We start from the raw sequence: 22585 nt of genomic DNA, 5'->3' as shown, positions 1-22585 counted from the left end.
GGCCTCTGGGCCAGCCAGCTGAAACTGAAGAGAAGGATTAAGAACTTGCAACTATACGCAACAGAAAGAACCTTTAACTGCCTTAAACCAACTGAGAAATACACCGTAGAGAAGGATTTTATCTACCTATGGACAGTGAGAAGATGATGGATACCAGCCCTGCATTACCTCAGGCAAGAACAGGAACTACCCTGCCATTCTTAGGGAAGCCAGATACCAGAGGATAAGTCACGCTGCAGACCTCCACAACACCGTTCCTGCTAACCACAAGATGGCTGCTGTGCCGCATCAACTGATGGTCAACTCTGCTTGCCAGAACTGCCTTCCGGAGACTGTATTCCATGGAGACTCACCTACAGTTGCGGAACTGCACGAGACCCACACTTGATCCAACCTTGAATGGAATCTATTTTCCCTATTGTTAAAAACTTTGGACTCGTGACCCCTCTCCCTCTACTCGCAGGTATCGCATTTTCAATGACCCCTCTGGAGGATAGCTGTCTATAGCAGAGATAGAGTAATTGGGAGAGGGGGAAAGGGCTGAGGGTCAAACATAGGATAAAAAACATATTTATATGTATGAAAGTAGAAATGGAACAGTATTGGTGACGACATGCTTGATTGAGACACTATGCAGTTTATCCTAGATGGGAAACTACACTTGGTGTGTTGTGGTGATACTCAGGGAATGAGTGTTAGGCAATATAATTTAATATAAAAAAAGTAATAAGCAGGAGAAAAAAAAATGCACATTTGATGACTGAAGAGAGTTGTATGGACACAACTGGGGTCTACTTTATAATATGTTCATTCTACTCCCTGGGGTTTATGCCTAGGATCAGATTTGGATACATGTGTAAGGATATGTCAGCTGTGCTAGCTAGTGGATATATTTAGACAAATTGAGTTCATTGGTAGAACAATTGAATGGGGGGGGCGGAAGGCATTGAGGGCAATCATGAATGTCAGGGACAATGGAGGAGGAAGATGGGACATGGCAGAGGGTGGGGATGGGGAACCTAGGATGGCAAAACAAAAGGCAAGGTATGCAGGACACAAAAATTGGGAAATCATTTGCTGAGAACATATATGTTGATGTGCTTGATTGAGCCAATGCACAGTGTATTTTGGATGGAAAATTCATATGTGCGTTGTGATGAGAAAAGAAAAAATTTATAATAATAAGAGCTGAAGAAACAGGCAGGAACAGTAAAGTCTGTCTGTCTCTACAAGGGCCCTGTCTCCTGGGGAACTAAGCATGTAAATGTGAAAGTACAAAGTAACTTTCCGTGTGTTACCATGCGCACGCCTAGTACATATCTGAACTCCATCTACATAGTTCAGAGGATTCCGAAGAACAAAGTATAAAAATGTGTTTTGTTTGTTTGCTTTTTTTTTTCTGTCTAATGCTTATTAAAAACTTAAAAGGATGGAAATTGAAATAAAACAAATACTACGCTTTTACATAGTAGATTAAAAACTTAGAAAACTTAATCAACAGGCTATTTATTGAGAATATGAAAATATGATGATAAAAATATTGTAATTCTAAGAAGTTTGTAAGTTAAAAGAAATTGGATATTAAAACAGCTAAACTAGACTTTTAGTATAAAGCAGATTAAAATGACTTCTGTCATTGAAATTCAGACAAGATGCCATGAAAAAATAGGAGTGCCGTAAGACTTCAGAAAAAGGGAGTTAGCAATAACTGGATGTCAGCTAGTGGATAAGACCATGAAAGACATGTGTTGAAAGGATGGAAATGCCTTCTTTGCCCAAGCAGTGGGGCCTAGCCCAGAATGCTTGCAGAAAAGAAGACAGAGTGAGATGTGTTGGAAAAGTGAGCTGGTGAGGTCATATATTGCCAAGCTGAGTCTGATGCCTTCAATTTTGTGTTAAACTTATAGACATGGGGAAGAAATTGAACAATCTGATGCACATGCTGAAAAGGCCTGTAAGGATATGTCAGCTGTGCTAGCTAGTGGATATACTTAGACTAATTGAGTTCATTGGTAGAACAATTGAATGGGGGGGGGCGGAAGCCATTGAGGGCAATCATGAATGTCAGGGACAATGGAGGAGGAAGATGGGACATGGCAGAGGGTGGGGATGGGGAACCTAGGATGGCAAAACAAAAGGCAAGGTATGCAGGACACAAAAATTGGGAAATCATTTGCTGAGAACATATATGTTGATGTGCTTGATTGAGCCAATGCACAGTGTATTTTGGATGGAAAATTCATATGTGTGTTGTGATGAGAAAAGAAAAAATTTATAATAATAAGAGCTGAAGAAACAGGCAGGAACAGTAAAGTCTGTCTGTCTCTACAAGGGCCCTGTCTCCTGGGGAACTAAGCATGTAAATGTGAAAGTACAAAGTAACTTTCCGTGTGTTACCATGCGCACGCCTAGTACATATCTGAACTCCATCTACATAGTTCAGAGGATTCCGAAGAACAAAGTATAAACATGTGTTTTGTTTGTTTGCTTTTTTTTTTCTGTCTAATGCTTATTAAAAACTTAAAAGGATGGAAATTGAAATAAAACAAATACTACGCTTTTACATAGTAGATTAAAAACTTAGAAAACTTAATCAACAGGCTATTTATTGAGAATATGAAAATATGATGATAAAAATATTGTAATTCTAAGAAGTTTGTAAGTTAAAAGAAATTGGATATTAAAACAGCTAAACTAGACTTTTAGTATAAAGCAGATTAAAATGACTTCTGTCATTGAAATTCAGACAAGATGCCATGAAAAAATAGGAGTGCCATAAGACTTCAGAAAAAGGGAGTTAGCAATAACTGGATGTCAGCTAGTGGATAAGACCATGAAAGACATGTGTTGAAAGGATGGAAATGCCTTCTTTGCCCAAGCAGTGGGGCCTAGCCCAGAATGCTTGCAGAAAAGAAGACAGTGAGATGTGAGGGAAAAGTGAGCTGGTGAGGTCATATATTGCCAAGCTGAGTCTGATGCCTTCAATTTTGTGTTAAACTTATAGACATGGGGAAGAAATTGAACAATCTGATGCACATGCTGAAAAGGCCATGTGAGGATTAAGAATCAGCCAAACCCCAGGGAGTTTTCTCACTTTCTCTCTCTCCAGCAAATACACAAGCCCTCCAGTAAATTAAAAATAGTAATAATAATAATTAAAAAAGCAGTCATGTTTAGCCAGCCCAATGATCCAAGGGTTAGGTGCTGCATAGAGCAAGCTGGATCCTACAGGCTGACCAGGATTTGAATCCTCGTCCTGTCAGTTCATTGTGGGCTCCTGCAAGTGTGCCCAGGATTCTTGGGAGATGGAAATTGAGGAAGGGGCACTGCAGCATGATGAGGCCCCAGAAGGATACTTTCTCTTTCTTTCTCTCTTTCATTCTCATGCTTGTGTGCACACGTGCTTCCTATCATGCATAAAATAAAGTTTAATAAAATGTTTTTAAAAGGAGCAACCAAGTAACAGTTCCATTCACTTTAGAATGACTTCTAGAGTTGATTTCTTGACAAAGATGTGCCTTCCAGGAGTTCCAAAGTGAGCATAGCCAAGATGCGCCCTGAAACAGGCAACCACCATGGGTTGGGCCACTGGGCAGTGCCAGGCCATGAGCATGTGCTGATCCTTCATGGAAGGCCTTCAGGGACAGCATGGATGTACAAATGCAAGATATCATCATGTCTCAATATTATGTTTCAGGACTTATCAATAAAAGTGCTCTTATTATGCAACAAGGCATATTTGAGAAGGTGTGCAATATAATTTACTGTATTAGAGATAATTTTGTACAGATTTATGACAGCCTAAACAATGTGGGTAGGTAAAAGTAGAAAATATTTGAGGAGTTTTGTAATAGCCCAAGAGAACAGTTTTATAGTTCTAAACTAAGATTACAGTACAGAGAGAATTTAAAAAAAAAAAAAAAAGATTGAATATAGTAGAGACAATGTGAGTTGCTTTATCAAGCAGAAGATGGGACGATAATGGGTTAATAACTAATACATTTCGGGGTGTATGTAACGTGAGCTTTGCATTCCTGATCTAGGTAGATTATGAGAGTTTGTAAGTGTGATGCGTATTTACTGTACACCATGCTGGGTGATGACCTATAGGATTCACACAAAAACAGTGTCGCCTCCTCTGCGTATGTTCTACCTTTACATGAGCCGGACTCAACTAAGGGCTCTGTGTGCCTCATTTTTATGCTTATTTGAAAATAGAAAACTATGCAATTATTTACTTTGGAATCACCACAGTTACTTTGAAAAGGATTCAGGAATCTAGGCAGTAAAGGTGAGTTTTGTCTGATGATTAAAAAATTTGAATTTTTGTTTTCTTTTTTTCATTTTTATTTAAACTAATCTCAGGATTACACTTGTAAGGATTTACAAATGGAAACGTAACATTGTGAATTCTATTCTGCCCCAAATAGAGTTTAAATGTTTGTTTGGGGCTGTGTTTTTCATTTGCTTATTTACTGATGTACATATTTTAGGACCATAGATTTGTTTCCTGGCCGTAAGTTTTCACTGTGGAAAGTGCCACTTCTCAGTTCTGTTTGTGTCTATAGTAGTCAATTATTCACAGAAGTGTGTATGCACGTGGGCTCCTGCATAACTGCATGTGTCAATTTAAGGATGTCATTAGAAGGGCCGGTGGGTGGCATAGTGGACTCCGGCATGGCTGACTGTGCTTTGAGTCCCAGAGCCAGAGGCTTGAAAATCATGCTGAGTGCATGTGTGCATGTGTGCGTGCCCAAAATCCCAAGAGGGAAATAGAGGAGAAGGGATTACGGCATGGCCACCCCCTTGGGCGGGAGCAGGGAGTGATTTCTCATTTTTCTCATTTTCCCTCTCACTATCTCTGGCAAGTACACGTGCCCTTTAGCAAAAACTTTAAAAAAAAAAAAAGGCATTAGTTATTAGCCATCTCTACCCTGCAATAAGTTTTATTCTTTGCTAAACATTCTTCTTACCATACAGAAATAAGTTTTTCAATAACTTATAGATTTTGTTCCACCAATTAATGTTAGTATAATGCAGAGTCTCACTGATGAAATATCCAAAGACATATAATAATTATATATCCATTTTAATGTTTCAAAATGGATTATTCACTTTTTTTTCAGTTTAGAAGGATTATTCATTTTAAACTATATATATTTACTCTAACTTTGCAAGGATGTTGAGTTTATGAATTTTGACAGTGGTTACATGCCTACTGATGGTCCTAGTTGGACGAAAAATATCAGTGATGGAGAGAGGATGGTAAAATTCAGGACTCTTGAAGTAAGATGTATATGTGTGTGTGTGTTGAGTGGAGAGTAACAAGAGAAATCTGATCCTTGAATAATTCTAGAAACAAGCAAATATGAATCTTTGAACTTTAAGCTCTTACATTATTAGTAATGGAGAACAACCAGTAAAACCCTAAAATAAAACATCAGAGCTCAAGTGGAAGTTTGTAGTCAGAGCTTAATGTGCATTTTATATTAAAAATAAATTTATTCTTTTCCATCCTTGGAATACCACAGAAGCGTTGTATCTCCATGCTTTGGAAACAGCAGTCTGTGGAGAGGAACTCGTTAAATGTACCATAAGGGCTGGTTCTAAAAAATGAGAGAATCCTTAGTGTAATTTGGAGATGTAGAAAGTCTTTGATTAAAGACAACACCTGTGTATTATGGACATTTGTTACAGTCACCTGGATGTCACCATAATGTTTCATTGTTAGCAAGTATGTGTGTAGGTGTGCCCCACAGGAACACAGATGTGGGGAGGGGATTCAGAGAGTGGTGAGAAACTGGCAGCCTGAAAACAACTTATTTTGATTTGGCATGTGCATTTGTCTCAGATTTCAAGTTTTTTGCTATGTGTGGTTGAGCATGATAGTTTATTATTGCTATACAATGACAAGCAAGGACCTTCCTGGTAAGCCATAAAATGCACTGACGGAAAGCACATTCAAGACTGAGCTTCTATAAGATTCAGGAAGTGATCCACTGAGTGCAGGCTGCGTGTAACTTTCTTATCTCGATTCCTTTTAGCAGCAACTCTTGATGTCTTCACTGCACTGGACAGCACCTCCTGTCCATGAGTGTATCTCACTAGGGAGGTGGACATGAGCCTTACACCAGCTGCCAGTTCTCACATTCTTGACACTTCAGAGAGCTGGCTACAAAACCTTAGGCAAGGTGCTTAACCTTTTCCTGTCTCAGTGTCCTCATTTGTTAGTGGGACTGATAAAGGTAGTTGTGGATATTAAAATAGTTCCTATGTAGAAAACATAAGAATAGTGACTATCATCTAGGAGATTTTCAATAGTTTGACTGTAATAGTTCCGTAACTTCTCTTCTTAAATTAGAGGGAGAGTCACATGGAGTCATAACCCTGAGAATGGCTTAAAAAAGAAATAATGTACAATAGTTTTAGAACACACCTTCCCCATATGCTAGGTAAACATGTGGCACAGTGATTGCTTAGATAATTCCGCAACGAAAATAATTAAACTCTAACTTATTCTGGAAACTCAGTTTTTGTATTATTTAGTCCTGAATAAAAGCTACAGAATCTCAAAGATAAATCAGGTATTTAAGTACTCTGAAGCAGAATATAAACACAGCTGTTACCAGCAGTGGGAGAGTCACACAAATCCACGGTGCGAAAAAGCTGTATCCCCAGCAGCTCCCAGGGAAGGATGAAAATGTGCCACGCTCATTCTTTCCTAAGTGGCTTTTCATATTTTACATTTTTATCTTTTAAAAAATGCAGACATAGTTCTATAGGGCAGGAGAAAGTCTTGTTATTTGGTAAATTGGGTATTTATATTCATATTAACCAAAGTCCAGAATGACCGTAGTTATAGAGGATGAAAGATTGTTGAAACGACAGATTGAGTAGTGTGTTTCTCAGGTTACGAAGTTCAGGAAAACGTGTAATTATTTTCAAGTTTCCCAAGGTTCCTCTGTTCAACATAATGTTCTGACAGGGACAGTTCCAGATATGAAATGCAAAGCAGTAGGTGCTGCCCTGGCTGCCGAGGCTGGGGTTAATCATGCAAATCTAATGCAGTTCTTGGTATTTCAAGAAAGGTTTTAGTTGAAGTCCCCTGCACGTATTGATTTAAAATTCCTGCCTTAGAGAGCGATGTAATTTCTTCAGCTTCAAACCAAGAGTAGCATTTAGAGACAGATTTAGTGACCGGACATCCATCCATACTTATTAATTACAGAAAAGATTATGAGTGGGGCGCAGGGTGGGGATGAGGGAGAGAAGAACACCCTTAAAGAATGTGGGGATTTCTAAACTTACTCAATTATATATTAGAACTAGACTGACAAATGTCCTATAGAAATGCCCTTTGCTTGGAGTCAAATCAAATCAACCAGTTAAACGTGTCTACTGAGTGTCTGCTCTGTTCAAAGGAGATGGCTAAACTGGCAAGGACAGAGCAAATCAAAAATAACCCTACAAGTTCCTAATTTGGGGAATGACATAGAATACCTTTGGAATAGAGACTGTTTACAGGAAGAAATGAAATTGCCTTGCCTCACCAGTGCAAGCTGACACATTCTAATAGCCTTTCCACAGTGCACAATAAGCGTTCAGCTTATCTTTCCAAGAACAATAAAATTTCATGTACTGCAGCCTGACATAAGAATTATTTTTACATATCTCCATATCGCTGACTCTCTTGTAAGTTAATCTCATCTCACATGAATTTTTCACCAGCTTCACTCTGATGTTGATAAAGGAGATGGTTCCATCAAATACATCTTGTCAGGCGAAGGGGCAAGTTCCATTTTCATTATTGATGAGAACACTGGGGATATTCATGCTACCAAGAGACTGGATCGCGAGGAGCAGGCCTACTACACGCTCCGGGCTCAAGCGCTGGACAGACTCACCAACAAACCCGTGGAGCCTGAGTCCGAGTTTGTCATCAAAATCCAAGATATTAATGACAATGAACCCAAATTTTTGGACGGCCCGTACACTGCAGGAGTTCCTGAAATGTCTCCTGTGGGTAAGTAAGGAACATGTGGCTTTTGCAATGAGCAACTGATTTTAGGTGTTCTTTTAATTTAAAATTAAATCGTTGCTAAGTGCTAAAAAACACAGGAGAGAAACATGTAGTGTGCGTATAGCAATTGCTAGTTAAGATGAGAAGAAAGTTTGAGATGTGTTAGTAGCCAAATCCATAAATTTAGCATATTATTATATTTATGTGGAATATAAGGAGAAAGTTTCTTTTCCAGAGCTACCTGAATGTCTTCAAGAAATCATGTAAAACTTACATTCCCTTTGAATTTATTATTTATTTATATTTTTTAAATGATTTCAGTTATACTAAGAAATCCTTCCAGATACAACCTGGTGATCATTATTTTCCTTTCCATTGAAATTAGGGTAAAGAGTCATCATTCTAAACCTCTCTCTGTGGTGAATATATAAAAATCACCAGAAGTTAGCCAGGCAAACAGCTGGATCGGCTGATCTGTTTTTTCGTAGTGAGTGTGCTGAGCCCACAAATGTCTACCCACATGCTACCACAAGCCTTTTTAGAATTTTTCCAGAAAATTAAATGCATATAAGTTTATTATGAATGTATAATAACAGTAAGGTGATACCCATTTGCAGATATATAGGAGAATAATGAGGACTGATTTACTGAAAGGCCTTTTGGCATGATCCTATTACTAGAAAAACAGTAAGCAAAGCACTTCTCGTATATACTTCGCTTATATCGAATATAAATTCTATCTTAAATTCCATTTATTCTGGCACTTCTGGAATAGTTTTCAGCCAGCATAAAATTTAAATGTTCACAATTATTGCAACTAATAAAAAAATGATGAGACTAGACTAGAAACCAGTTGATCTATGTATTTATTTCACGTTGATTTTAGTATCAAATTAGAAAGATTATTTAAGATTGTATTGGAACTTGTATGTTAACACATGGGCATTTTTGTCAGTCTGATTCATTTTATTTCAAATAAAGGTTATTTCATTCATTCAGTCATTCAGGTGATACATTTATGATTCTGGGGAATGGGATTGCAAAGATGTGTGTAATATGAGCCCTTTAGGGGATCACGGTTTAGTGACCATTAATATCCATTCCTATCAGAAGGAAGAGGGGAAATATCTAGGGCACTCTGGCTCTAGCTGCCACAGAAATACAAGCTGACAATGAGACAGAAGAATCAATACTGTGGTCAGGAAACATTCAGAACCACAGTAACAGGATCTCACTCGTTAGCACATGTACAGGCATTTCTACGGCCAACGGGCTTGTTCACACTCTCTCAGTACTATTCCTGCTGTTGTTGCTTAACAACCACAGCAGCAACAGCAGCAATCACAACAGCATTTTGGAGGTTTCAGAGAACAGAGAAAACACATTTTCTTCCCCAAGTTAGTAATGTGTAGTAAAACTAAAGTTTTTTAAGTGCATTTAGGAAATTCATTTAACTTCATAGTTTTGTTTCTTATGTGCATTTTGGGCAATCTGCCTGGGCTTACTAAGGTTTTCCTTTCTGGGGGGCCATCAGGCAGCATAGCAGTTAAGGCACTGGACTCCCAATGCAACTCATGTTTGGACTCAATGGCTTGAAACTCACACTGGGTGCATGTGTGTACATGCCCAAAATCCTATGAGAAGAATAGAGAAGAAGGGATTGCAGCGTGGCCTTCCTCCTGGGGGTGATTTCTTGCTTTCTGTTTCTCTGTCTCTCTCTGTCTCTCCAGTGAGTGCATGTGCCCTATAGCAAAAATCTTTCTCTTTCAAAAAAAAAATTTCCTTTCCTACATAGAATATAGCAATGCATATTGAGTATATGTAAACTTTTATTTTTAAAGTCTAAATAATGCACTGTAGTTTTAATTTTGATGTTACAACTTGGGTATCAAACAGCAATCATCTTTATGTACACATGTAAATGATTTCATTTACTTAGTTGATTCAAAAAGGTTTGATGTTTTTTAAAAATTATTTTTAAAGGTTTTCAGGATTTGCATGAACTAATTTAAATCATTAAGTTAACATAAAAATTTAAACTTAAAAACTATAACTAAACCATATGAAATATGTTATATGGACGTGAACTTGTACTGAGTCATAGTTTACCAAAGTGTTTAGTTTTAACCAAGTGTCATAGCCATTAAAGAGTATGGTTTAGGCAATGCAAGTTTTGACTGTTTAATATGAGATTTTTTTTATTAGATGTTAACTAATTTTAAGATTTATCTTAATTGTACATTATAATTTAATTATAATACACTAATAAGTATAGAAGAGTATAGATAAGATTGGAAACTTAAAATTTATTTGAAAATATATGTTGGTGTGTATGTCTGTATGTATTAAGTTGATTAATTAACAATTCAGAAAAAAAATATTATTGTACAGAACCAAATTTATAGATATTTAGGGCATGCACACACTCATGTGAATTTCAAGTCTCTGGGTCTGGGATTCGAACCACTGTAAACCATGTGGACGTCCAGTGCTTTAACCACTATGCCATCTGCTGGCCCCTCTACCTATTTTTAAAATAAAGGATTTGGTGAGAGAAGTAATAATAAGGAAAATGAAAGGGGTTTTAACAAAATGGGCATTAATGACTTATGAAAGGCATTTAAAAAGAGAAATCTACATAAGCATGTATCTTTAAAAGATGTTAGATATAAATCTATATTCAGGAGTTCTTGGAAACAAAATAAGACTTGAGGAATACAGTCAGTCAGCCGGAGTGGCAGGGTAGTTAAGGCACCTGGATTCCATACGGCTGACCATGCATTTTGAGGTCCATTCTCTTCCCAGCCTCCCCCACCCCCAACATCCTGGGCTTGAAAAATCCACTGGGTCTGTGTGTGTACATGCCCAGAATCCCAAAATGAGGGAGAACTGGAAGAGAAGGGGTTGAAGCGTGGCCACCCTCCAAAGGGGGTGCTGTCTCATTTTCTCTCTCCCTGTCTCTCCAGGGAGACCATTCTCCCTCTGGCAAATAAAAAAAAAAAAATAGGAAATAAAGGGGTTTGCCCTAAATCCATTAAACAACATGAGTCTCTAGTATTTTGAAGATTTACATTCTAAATGTAAATAAAAAGATCAGATTAGAATAAGAGTTTTCCATTTAATTTCCAAATTAAGTGACTACGTAGTAAAATAAGGAAACAATAGGACATTATAGCATATGCAATATAGAAAAGGAGCTAATAATGTAATTTTTTAAAGTTGCTAGCTTTTTCTCTTTGGGGAGGGTTTGGTCTACATTTTCATTTCATGTTTATTTTATGTAAAAGTTTAATATTATTTTAAGACACTTAGATTGATTTATAAAGTAGTTGTTCAAAGGTGCAAATGTTCCCAAAATCTGATTGTTGAGCGGAAGCAGAGACAACTCAATCTGCTCTGTTAAAGTACAATATTTATAGTGTTTTTGTCTGTTGTTTTGCTCTAGAGTGTGTGCTCCCTAGAGAGAGAGAGAGACAGAAAGAGAGAGAGAGAGACAAATAAGCAAGGAATTACTAAGGAGATAGGTAGCTGGATCAAAAATACGTTCAACAACTAATGAAATTTCAGCTTATGTCTGACTCTACTTAACAGCAACAGTGCGTTAGCTGTAATGATGTGAGTGTCCAAAATGCTATTACCTGTCAAGCTGCCTTCCTGACAGTGACTGAGTTTTGTTGAGACTACTTTTGAAAGCTTGTTACCTGACCTGGTGGATGAGTCAACTAAAATTTAAGTCCCATAAGTTATCAGTATACCTCTCTCTAACGTGCATCATCAATGGTAATGTTGCCAACGTATTTTTATATCCTTTAACATTTCAGGGTTTTATTATCATCTATTGTCTCCTTGATAATTGGTTTATATAAAAATACATAGTGAGATTTTTGTGGGTGCTTGAAAGAAGATAAATGAAAAGTTACAAATAACTGTCATGTAGAATTTGCATCATCGTGCAAGTTTTCTTCATTTTGAGACATTGGGAAGGTTTTAATTCAGTGGTTTTTGGATTGGCACCCAGGGACCTCAGTGGTACAAGTGACAGCGACAGATGCCGATGATCCTACCTATGGTAACAGCGCCCGAGTGGTCTACAGTATTCTGCAAGGACAGCCATACTTCTCAGTGGAACCAAAGACAGGTAAAAACTGAAAGGCAGCTCTCCTTGTAAAGCTACCATTTATATATTGCTTAGAATTAATATTAGGTTTTTGTTGAATATAGCTGGCAATGATACTACATACTGTATTTTTATTTTGCTTCTCTCCATATTCGATAATAGATAGCATACTATCTAGAAAGGTGTTATTACCCTTTTAAGAATATTTTATTATATTTACCCATATTCCTAATGAAATCAGAAAAAATACTGTGCATTCAGAAGTATTTCCACTATTATCTCTTGACTGTATAAGAAAATTAGGATTATTTCTCTTTAGGTTTTATTGTTGTTAACAAATTCACGTAGAAAATTTCATACTATAAAATATAAATCTCAAGCCAAATCTGCCTGCCAGGCAGTGAAATAGGTAGTAGATTCAGTTTAGCATTCCAGAAGCTGGTTTTCTTAGGGAAATCAATTTAAAAAATAATAATTAAGATAAAAATCTGCTAAATCAAAAACTAAATTAAAAATATAACTTTTAGGGAAAAAAAGCGTTACTATGACGTGCAAATCTATATGGATAGAATATTTATGTGCTTTGTTGGTTTGCCCTGTTTTCTTTTAAACTGAAATACTATATATTAATTCGATAACCTGGATTATTATTCTTCAAATATAAAATGTTACTTTAATCTACCCAATTCTTCCGGGTCTATGTATCAAGAGACAGTAGGATGTGTATAAATATTAGTGAATGCGTGCCATTGATGGTTTTCATCACTGCGAAATCCAAAATTTTTGTTTTTAAGTAATTTTGCCTTTTTCATAAAGAATTCTTCAAATATCTAATTTGAAGATTATATTTATTTATTTATATTTATATAAATGAAGATTATATTTATTCAATAGTACTTACAGTCTTAAAAAAACATGTTAATGGCATCGATTGTGCTCTCTGGATTTACAAGAAGGGAAATACGCTTTCATTCTTAAGTCACTTTGGGGATAGATATTTTCAATGTCTCATGGGAATAACCGTCGTAACATGCAGGAGCAGAGAAGTGAATTCAGTTCTAGCTCATTCAGTAGAACACTTGCCAAAGCTGCACGTCGTATTTTATACCAGTGTCGGGGATAGAGCTTGGAATCCACCTGGAAAGTCTAGTAGAGAAGTAACAGTTATGATTAAGCAAGTATTGAAGGAAAATGAAATGAAAGTATTTGATTGATGACGTGAATCCTCTGAATGTAGAAGGTGCACTCATGTTTGATTTAGTGATAGATCTAAGAAACCTAAATTCAAACGCCTACTCTTCCCCTTATATATCTACTCATTGCAGCCTAGAAAGACATTGACAAGTTTCTGACAATTCACTGCAAATTTTACACTCCTGCATTATATAACCTGTCCCCAAATAGTGTGTATTAATCCCAAGTATTAAATATTTTGCTGCTACTAATGACTGCCTTGTGATTTTAGCTATGCTGTGAGATAATACAATTTTCATATGATGGTGGAGGTACAACCTCTCCAACTGCTCAACTGGGCAATAGCATATTACATTATGACTATTGCAAGTTTAATTTTAATTCAGAATCGAACATATTCTGAAATCACACAAGATATGAGGAAAATTTAATTAATTCTTTCTTCAGTGCTGAAATCATGGTAATCATCGGGCTTCTTCCAGTGGTCACTAATAGAGAGATGTCTGAGATGTTTGTCCTTTCTGGTTATTCCTACTATATACAATAACTCTTTTTGCAAGAAATGTAGAAAAATAGTAAGTTTTTTTATTTTCTGATAAAAATGGAAAGTTTTCTATCCTTAGGGCATGGAGAGCTGAAAATCAAGTTCCAATTAGTCTTCCTTACTTGATGTCAGACAGATTCTTATCTATGTGTGAAACAACATTATTTTCCACTTCTCCAAATATATAGGCTTTTGAGAACATAGTAACATTATGACAAGAAAAATATGTTAAATAGGAAATTGCACAGAACTAGGTCTGGGCAATCATTGTTAGGTGTATTTCTGTAAGTTAAACTTCTAAGAAAGTAGCTGGTTTAAGACCTCAGAACACATACTCCACATGTAATACTGCTTACAGGCCAAATGACAGGAGGGTAAATGTATTTTCTGCCTTCAGTCTATTCTTTTCCCCAAAAACTAGAATGTGAGTAGTTGTAAAACCCAATGTTGACAGTTTACTTAAAAAAGGAAATAGAATGACACTAGAAACAAGATAATGTGGCATTAAAAGTACTGTGAAGATTCTCACCACAATTAGTTCTAAAATCATGAAGGATTTGAAGAGACCAGCAGCTAAACTTGAAACCATGCATGGAGTCAGAATGATGACACACATCACATGACCATAAAAATTGTCCTTGAAAATGGACTAGGTGTTAAATACCACTTCTCCTTTCTGAGGTATTTTTTAAATATTAGAGATGTGATATGTGGTGCTTGCATTATATATTTTTATGCATATTGGTTATGTCATAATTTTATGTGAATAGTGCAGTTATAACAAATCACCCACTCCCAAATATGTCCTTAAATACATTCCATTCTGTGGCCTGACACATGTTATATATAGAAGGTCTGGCTCCTGTCAGATTGCAGATTGTGCGTCCCCTCTTCACTTGCTGCCAGCTCTAGAAATTATTGTTCCAGAGACTTCCATATTTGTGGCTATTGGCTTTTCTCTGTCTTTTTAAGGTCTTATTATATACTTCTTACATATAGACAAACCAACTAATACAAGGATTAGATGCAAAGTTTAAAAGAAATACAAACTTACTAGGAAGAGATTCACCTTTTACATCTTACATGTAAAATAAAATGTTCACTTCCAAATTTTGTGATCTTAGTTTTGAAAACAGTCTTTCTTTCTTTCCCCAAGAGTTTTTCCAGTTGACAGCAACAGAGTTCTTGTAAGATCCAGAGCTATACATTTCCTTCATATTTGATTCATTACCGATGAATGTCAAGAATACAAGTACTCAACCAGGAGCTTTCCCAGGAAAGAAAGTGGCATTTAGGACCCTGCATGAATGGACAGAAATTCCTACTGTTATCCAATTAGTATGTGCACTGGGGAGTACTAAAGTCTTAACAATAGTATAACAGCTGATCACATTGTATTAAAATATGCAATGCTGTCTTTGCCTGTAAGACATTGCATTGGAATTATTTTCTAAATATGCACTATTTCTAAACATTATGTAATATGATACCTATCAATATCATGTAAAACAAAATAGGTTAATGTTAGTAATAAACATTGGTGAGATATTTTAAAATATTAATTAATAATGCATATTGACGGAATCTCAATACCTAAAAACAAAATCTAGTTCATCACCATTTACAGCTACTGTTGTCATCCATGGGTGCATATTCACACAAACACTATCATCTCAAAAGTAACTGCTAAGAAAGCTAACATAATATCCCATTATTTCTGTTTAAAAAAAGGAAAGTGGGGCAGCAGTTGGCATGATGGTGGAGGTGCTGGACTCTCATTTAGTTAACCTAGTTTCAGTTCCAGACCTGGAGACTTGAAACTAACACCAGGTGTGTATGTGTACATGCCCAAAATCCTAAGAGAAGGAGGGAGAAGAGATTGCAGCATGGCCATCGCCCCTGGGAAGTGATTTCTCTCTTTCTGTATTTCTGTCTCTGTGAGACTCTGGTGAGTGTTCACACCCTATAGCAGATTGCTTTTTTAAAAAGCAAACTGGCAAATTGCATGGATTTCAACTATTTTATACTCTCACACAGACTCTCCTGTTTATGTCCCAGCGGTGCTTTTTCATGGGTTGAGTGATCCTCCTTGGTGGTGGCTGCACCAGTGGCTTTAGTTCATGGTCCTTACCTCCTGACATATGTTCTGAAGTCTATACAAGTAGTGAGGAAACTAATGTCTTTCATTTCTATTTTCATGACAACTCTTGGGAGTAGCTTCAGAAAATAAAAATTTTCATAAAGAAGTTGGGGGAAAAATGGTAGTCTTTGTTATCATAAGAATGTTTTTCTCTGTTAATTACATCACTGAAAATGTTGATTTTTCTACAATGAGATTATAGAAAATTAGTTCACTCATACTGGTGTCCCAAGTGTTAATTTGAGAGTTTCAGTGCGGAAAATCCCAGGTAATTGAACCCTCATAGCATGAATACTTCTAGCCTTGCACTACTTGGGTTTATGCGGCTATCTAGACACTTGAGGGTGATTGAAAGGCTGACTGGGTAGAATTCAGGCTCCAATAACTGTTTAGTTCCATGTGTGATAATATATTTCAAAAATGGCTCTCCTCATATGGTACACATAACAGATTTTTAGAAAAAATTTTCAGTAATAATTTGCTTAAATAATTGTCAGTGGCTGGTAAGACCCCTCAAAATTTTTTCCCCAGTCAAAAAGCAGATATCTGTTGAAAAACAGAAATACAATTTTATGTGTTACACGTGTAAAGCGTTTTGTAAACATGAATTATAAATAAATATAACATGAGTTTTGGGGTCAGATATTGGGTCATTTGGAAAGTCATGACACATTTTTGTATAGAAAAAGCATAGAGAAATATGTTATGACTTTCCTGACAACCTAATATATCAAATGAAAAATTTCTATTTAGAAAGCATAATATCTGAGCCAATCTCTTTTCTAAATTTATTATAAGTGGCTAATTATCTAAATTAAATAATATTGTCTTCCATGAAAATCTCACAAAATTGTAAGGATCTAAGTAAATAAGACTGACCTTAGCCAGTTGAGACAGTGTTATCAATTTACCCTGTACATGGGCGTCTATCATCTATCCATCCATCCGTCCACCCACCTGTATCTATCTATCTATCTATCTATCATCTATCTATCTATCTATCTATCATCTATCTATCCATCCATCCACCCACCCATATCTATCTATCTATCTATCTATCTATCTATCTATCTATCTATCTATCATCTACCTATCCATCCGCCCACCCACCTATATCTATCTATCTATCTATCATCTATCCATCCACCACCCACCTGTATTTATCTATCTATCTATCTATCTATCATCTACCTATCCATCCACCCACCCACCTATATCTATCTATCATCTACCTATCCATCCGTCCACCCACTTATATCTACCTATCTATCTATCTATCTATCATCTATCTATCTGCTATCTATGTATATGAATAATGTATACTAAAATGCAAATCCAGTGTATGAGATTTTTTTTTCAAAATATAGACAGTTTATATTTAAAAGTAAAAGTCATATACCTAGAAATACATTATGTCCTTATTTAAATTCTTATTATTCCAATTATTCCATTCTTGTCAGAAATATGTTTAATGGTTGAGGCATTTGGAAATTACCTTTGCCACCTGCAGTAATTTGCAAACTTGGGGATGATTTTTGCTTTGAAAAAGTGTTATTTATAGGATCTCATAAAGAGACAATTAGAGGTGTGAAAAATGAGTGAAAAACTTTGATGATCAGATTTCTATCCTCATGATACTATATTCCTTTGCAAAAATAATGCCACTAAATAAAACCATGAGGTGATGAGGCTGCAATATCTCCTTTACTGATTAGTTATGATGCTTTGGACTTCTCTCCATCATAATAAATGTGCAAAGATGTTAACTCATACATAATGATATTGGAAAAAATGAGAGATGAATAGAAAGAAAAAAATAAAACTTAGTGAGTAGGACATTTTTCTAAAAAGTAGCTCATCTTATTAGTATATTTTTCATATAGATGAGACATGTTTACTGAACAAATGTTCAAAAAAAGCAATGCTTAATATAAGGGGAAAAAGTTATCACAGGAAAAGAATGATTAGCAGTCAAACATATATAAATGAATAAATAAATAAATAACAAAGACAAGAAAAGATATGAAAAAAAAAGGTAGAGATATTTAAGTCCCCAAACTCTCAACAATTGTTTATGTTTGTTGGCAGAGCATATTAGTGAATCCAATGCTTGTTTTACAGAGTTATCTTGTGAAATAATTATAGAATTGTTATGGCTCTAAGAGGAACAATTATACATCACATACCAATTGGACTTAATGAGTTTTATATTTTTTTAATTAAAAAAAAAATTGCCCAAGAGCTCACACACTTGCCAGAGAGACAGAGGGGAGGAGAAGAACCCCCAAAGAGGTGTGGTCATGCCTCTATCTATTCTTCATTTGTCCATCCTACCAAAGATCTGGACACACACAAACACCCAGTATTTTAAGGTCACCAGGACCAGAATTCAAACCTGGACTGGCCGAGGGAGATGTGACTCTCTAGGCTACAAGGTCAACTCAAGGACAATGTTAGGTTTTTCATTTTTCATTGTAATAATTCAAAGATTAATTGCAACCTATATAGATAACCAAAAGCAGTCAATCAAAGTGTTACTTAATGTGAGTGTGATTACTAGCAGAAGCATCCAATTGCAGTTAAGGAATTACAATGAGTAATGTTTTAAAAGAATAAACTATTTGTGCTGGGAAAAGCTATGTTGTACACTGTAAAAATGTATAGTGATTGAGACCAGCAGTTGTCATAATGGTTACATTGCTTAACTCCCATGTAGTTGATGTGGTGGTTCAAGTCCTGGATCCGGGAGCTTGCAACTCATGCCAGGTGCGTGTATGTGCATGCTCAAGATCCCGGGAGGAGAATGGAGGAGAAGGAATTGCAGTGTGGCCCTCTCCTCTGCAGGATGACTTCTCGTTATCTCTCTTTCTGTCCCTCTGGTGAGCACACGCACCTTATAGCAAAAATCTCTTAAAAAAAAAAAAAGATGTAGGGGCCGGTAGGGGGTGTGGTGGTTAAAGACACTGGATTTCTACATGGTCGACTGTGGTTCAAGTCCTGGACATGACGGTTTGTTTGCTTCCTTTCCCTTTCTCTCTCTCTCTCTCTCTCTCTCTCTCTCTGTCTCTTTCTTCTCATAATAAATATTTTTATAAGTCTCTTTCTGGTCAAATTAAAAATAATAATAACAAATGGAATTTAATAAGTGAATAATTCTCTAAAAAAGATATGCAGTGATTAAATGTGAATAATAGAAAAGAAGAAAACTAGTCTAATCAATTAAGTGTATTTAATCTTAAAATATAGGTGTGTTGATGCATGTGTGTGTGTGTTCTTGTTTAAGAGGTAGAGCTTAGACCTAAACAAAAATCTGGCTGTTCAGAGCAGTCAGAATGCTATTTAAGTCAGTATCATGGAAATTAATAAAACTTTTTAATGTTATTATACAAAGATGAAAGAAAAGGATATATTCATTTTTATGTAGTATGCAGGTAAATACACATATTTCTATTAGAGGAGGTATTTATTTGATTGATTTATGAATTATTTCTTTAATCACGATTTCATGAAATCTAAAGATAAGCCTCTCTATCCAATATTGAGTAAACAACATTAAATTGTTTTCTTTATTTCTTGGTTTGTATATAATTATCATTTCCTCTTGGTATTTTATTCACATAAAAGTTAATTAAAGTAAACAACTAAAACAACAAAAGGCAACAACTCAATAGCAACTTGCCACCTGTATCAGTGTTATTTGTTAGTACAAATGCAGCAATTTATGGTCCATTTTACCGCAATTTGACATTTTACAGGAGTCATCAAGACCGCCCTTCCCAACATGGATAGAGAAGCTAAAGACCAGTATTTGCTTGTTATTCAGGCAAAAGATATGGTTGGTCAAAACGGAGGACTGTCAGGAACTACGTCAGTCACTGTGACCCTAACCGACGTCAACGATAACCCCCCTCGCTTTCCTCGAAGTAAGCTATTTCATTAAATTATGCAAGTGCACTTACTCACCTTCTCAGTCTATAAAAAACTCTTTGAAAGAAATGTTATCAATTATTTCTCATGCAAATAATTTTCTTACTATAATCCTCAAAATTCGTGTTATCTCTGAGGCATGATTTTTAATTCAGTAATATCATATTGTAGGGGAACTGAAAACAAATAGATGCTATTAGATATTCATAGAACCTCTATCTTAAATATGATTTTCAATTTGCATTTTGAATGCTACGCCATTATTGTGTTTATATGTTAGTCTTTTTTTCTAAGACCTTTTTACACATTGTATAAATTAGGAGGTTGTTACCATTTAGTAATTTTCAAATACACTTATTCTATACACTGAAATTATTGCTTAAAAGATTTTTCAAAAAAGAGAGATAAACATTTGTTTTTCATTCCACATATTTTAATAACCAGCTCATGCATGCTGAGCACCCCTTAAGCAGCTCTACCATATTGTTTTGTGCAAACATTCAAAGTTTTAAGAGAAATCAATCTAAAAAACTAGAAAATTGCATGCTCCCAATTCAGCTTTGTTGACCAAAGTGGCTTTTGACTTAACCAGGAAAAAGGAAAATAACATATTCTCCAGGTAGAAGTGCCTCTTTTGTGAAAAGCATTTCATCTCATTCTCTTTATGTTTGCTTTTTTTGGGGGGTAAATGTACGTGGTATTTCTATCAAATGGTCAAGAAAATAGATTTTACAGACTTCGATGTCTGTTCAATGTCTCAGAGTGCTTATCCCATACAAATGGAGAACTAAGCCTCACACCGACAGAATTTAGAAGTGAATAACTTCACATCAAAAAGCTTTATGAACAAATATGAGTGCCACTATTACTCCATCAAGAACTACTTTTTAGGTATTTTATTTTTACATTACATGGCTTTTAATATTTATATTATCGTGCAGCAAACATTATAATGCCTCCTGGCAATATAAAAAGGTCACTCAAACTTTAGCATTTTTAAGAAGTCATCATGTTCTTAATTATGATCTTGATGGCTTATCAAGAAGCTGAAGGAAAATTTAGAATGACAAAAATAAGACATAACATAATTATCTTGGTCTCCTAATCAAATTAAATGCTTCTCTTTTCTTTAAGCCTAGGATGGCAAGAATTGATACCTACAGTTTTACTAGTTTCAGTTGGCATGCTTTGATAAGAGCACACATTTTCTAACTCATTAGATGCTCTACTCTTTATCAAAGAGAGGAAAGTCAAGGGCATCTCATTGCTTTTTTTTCACATTTGCAAGGATTTTCTCTACCATTTATTATTATTTTTTACTTTTTAATTTTTTCTTGGAGAGTTTTTTTTTTTTTTTTGCTATAGGGCGCGTGCGCTTGCCATAAAGACAGAGAGAGACAGAGAGACAGAAAGCGAGAAATCACCCCCCAGGGGGAATGGCCACGCTGCAATTCCTTCTCCTCCATTCTCCTCTCAGGATCTTGGGCACGCACGTACATGCACCCAGTGTCAGTTTACGCCACCAGGTCCGGGACTTGAACCGCGGTTGACTACATGGGAGTCCAGCGACGTAGCCATTACGCTAACTGCTGGTCCCCTCTACCATTTATTAATAATCAATTTCAAAAGTTTGAACTTTGCTAAGACCCCTTCTAAAGACATGAAAGGGTTCAGTCAAAAATTCTAAATATATTTTGAATTTTTTCCCTATAAATAGTAATTTTTTTTAGCAACTTTAGCATTGCAAACTGTTCTCAGCCTACAATGCGGTCCATTCACATGGATTTATTTTTCTTTATATATTTTTCTCAAAAAGAAATCTTTCTTCTCTCTTCATCAAAAGAAATTACAAATGCACTATAATTTGACACTCACAAGGGAGTGATATAAGGACCAGGAGGCAAAAAAAGTAAATGATTAGTGGAAAATGATGAAGCAACACATTGTTCTGATGAGTTCCTTGTTTTAGAGTGATGGCTTATACACATCTGCCTCCCAAACTTTTTTTTTTCTTTTTTACATCTTTTTTGTTGTTGTTCATGTAATATTGACTCTGTTCTAGAATCATTTTATCCTGAATCGATTTTACCTATACCCCACAAATTTAGCTCTTATTCTTGGTAAATTGATGAGCTAAAAGAAGACTGATTATCTTTTATGCCTAGTTTTCTAAAAATTATTTCAGTAAAAGATACTAAATAAATTCCCGCATTAAGTTATCAGAGGTATTTAAACTTGTCTTTGCCTTTTGAAGCCCAAACTATGCTATTTTTCTCAATATTTACACTATACTAATTATTCAATTACTTATAGTTAATGCTTACATATTAGTAATATTTATAATTGTTTTAACTTTATTTGTTAGTGTTAAGTGTAGCATATTCCTCACCACTACAAATGCAAGGATAGAGATTATTCCCTGGGCTTTTCTCAAGCCATCTGTTTCTACTATTACCTAGTGATTATTACCTAATTGTCAGCATCAGATTTCTCGAGGCTATATGAAACGTGTCACTTGTCTCAGATTGCCTTAGCATCTCTTTTATTAAACAATAAAAACAAGGCCATGTAGGTTAAGGTGACTGGATCCCACATGGCTTACTGCACAGTTCAAGTTCCAGACACAGCAGCTTGAAAAACACA

General features: G+C 35.7%; 1 protein-coding gene across 1 annotated transcript in view; it reads left to right on the top strand.

Moving 5' to 3' along the window:
• Window positions 1-22585, top strand: part of CDH7 (cadherin 7) — a 156629-nt gene that overhangs the window by 61880 nt on the left and 72164 nt on the right. The window contains exons 3-5 of the mRNA XM_006141816.2: window positions 7729-8023; window positions 12039-12158; window positions 19771-19938. Of these exons, the coding sequence (XP_006141878.2) occupies window positions 7729-8023; window positions 12039-12158; window positions 19771-19938 (583 nt within the window). The remainder of the gene's footprint in view (window positions 1-7728; window positions 8024-12038; window positions 12159-19770; window positions 19939-22585) is intronic.

This window comes from Tupaia chinensis, unplaced genomic scaffold, assembly GCF_000334495.1.
Source record: "Tupaia chinensis unplaced genomic scaffold, TupChi_1.0 Scaffold000065_1, whole genome shotgun sequence".
Lineage (NCBI taxonomy): Eukaryota > Metazoa > Chordata > Mammalia > Scandentia > Tupaiidae > Tupaia > Tupaia belangeri.
Note: the sequence above shows the minus strand (reverse complement) of the source record. Positions and strands in the feature narration are given on the sequence as shown.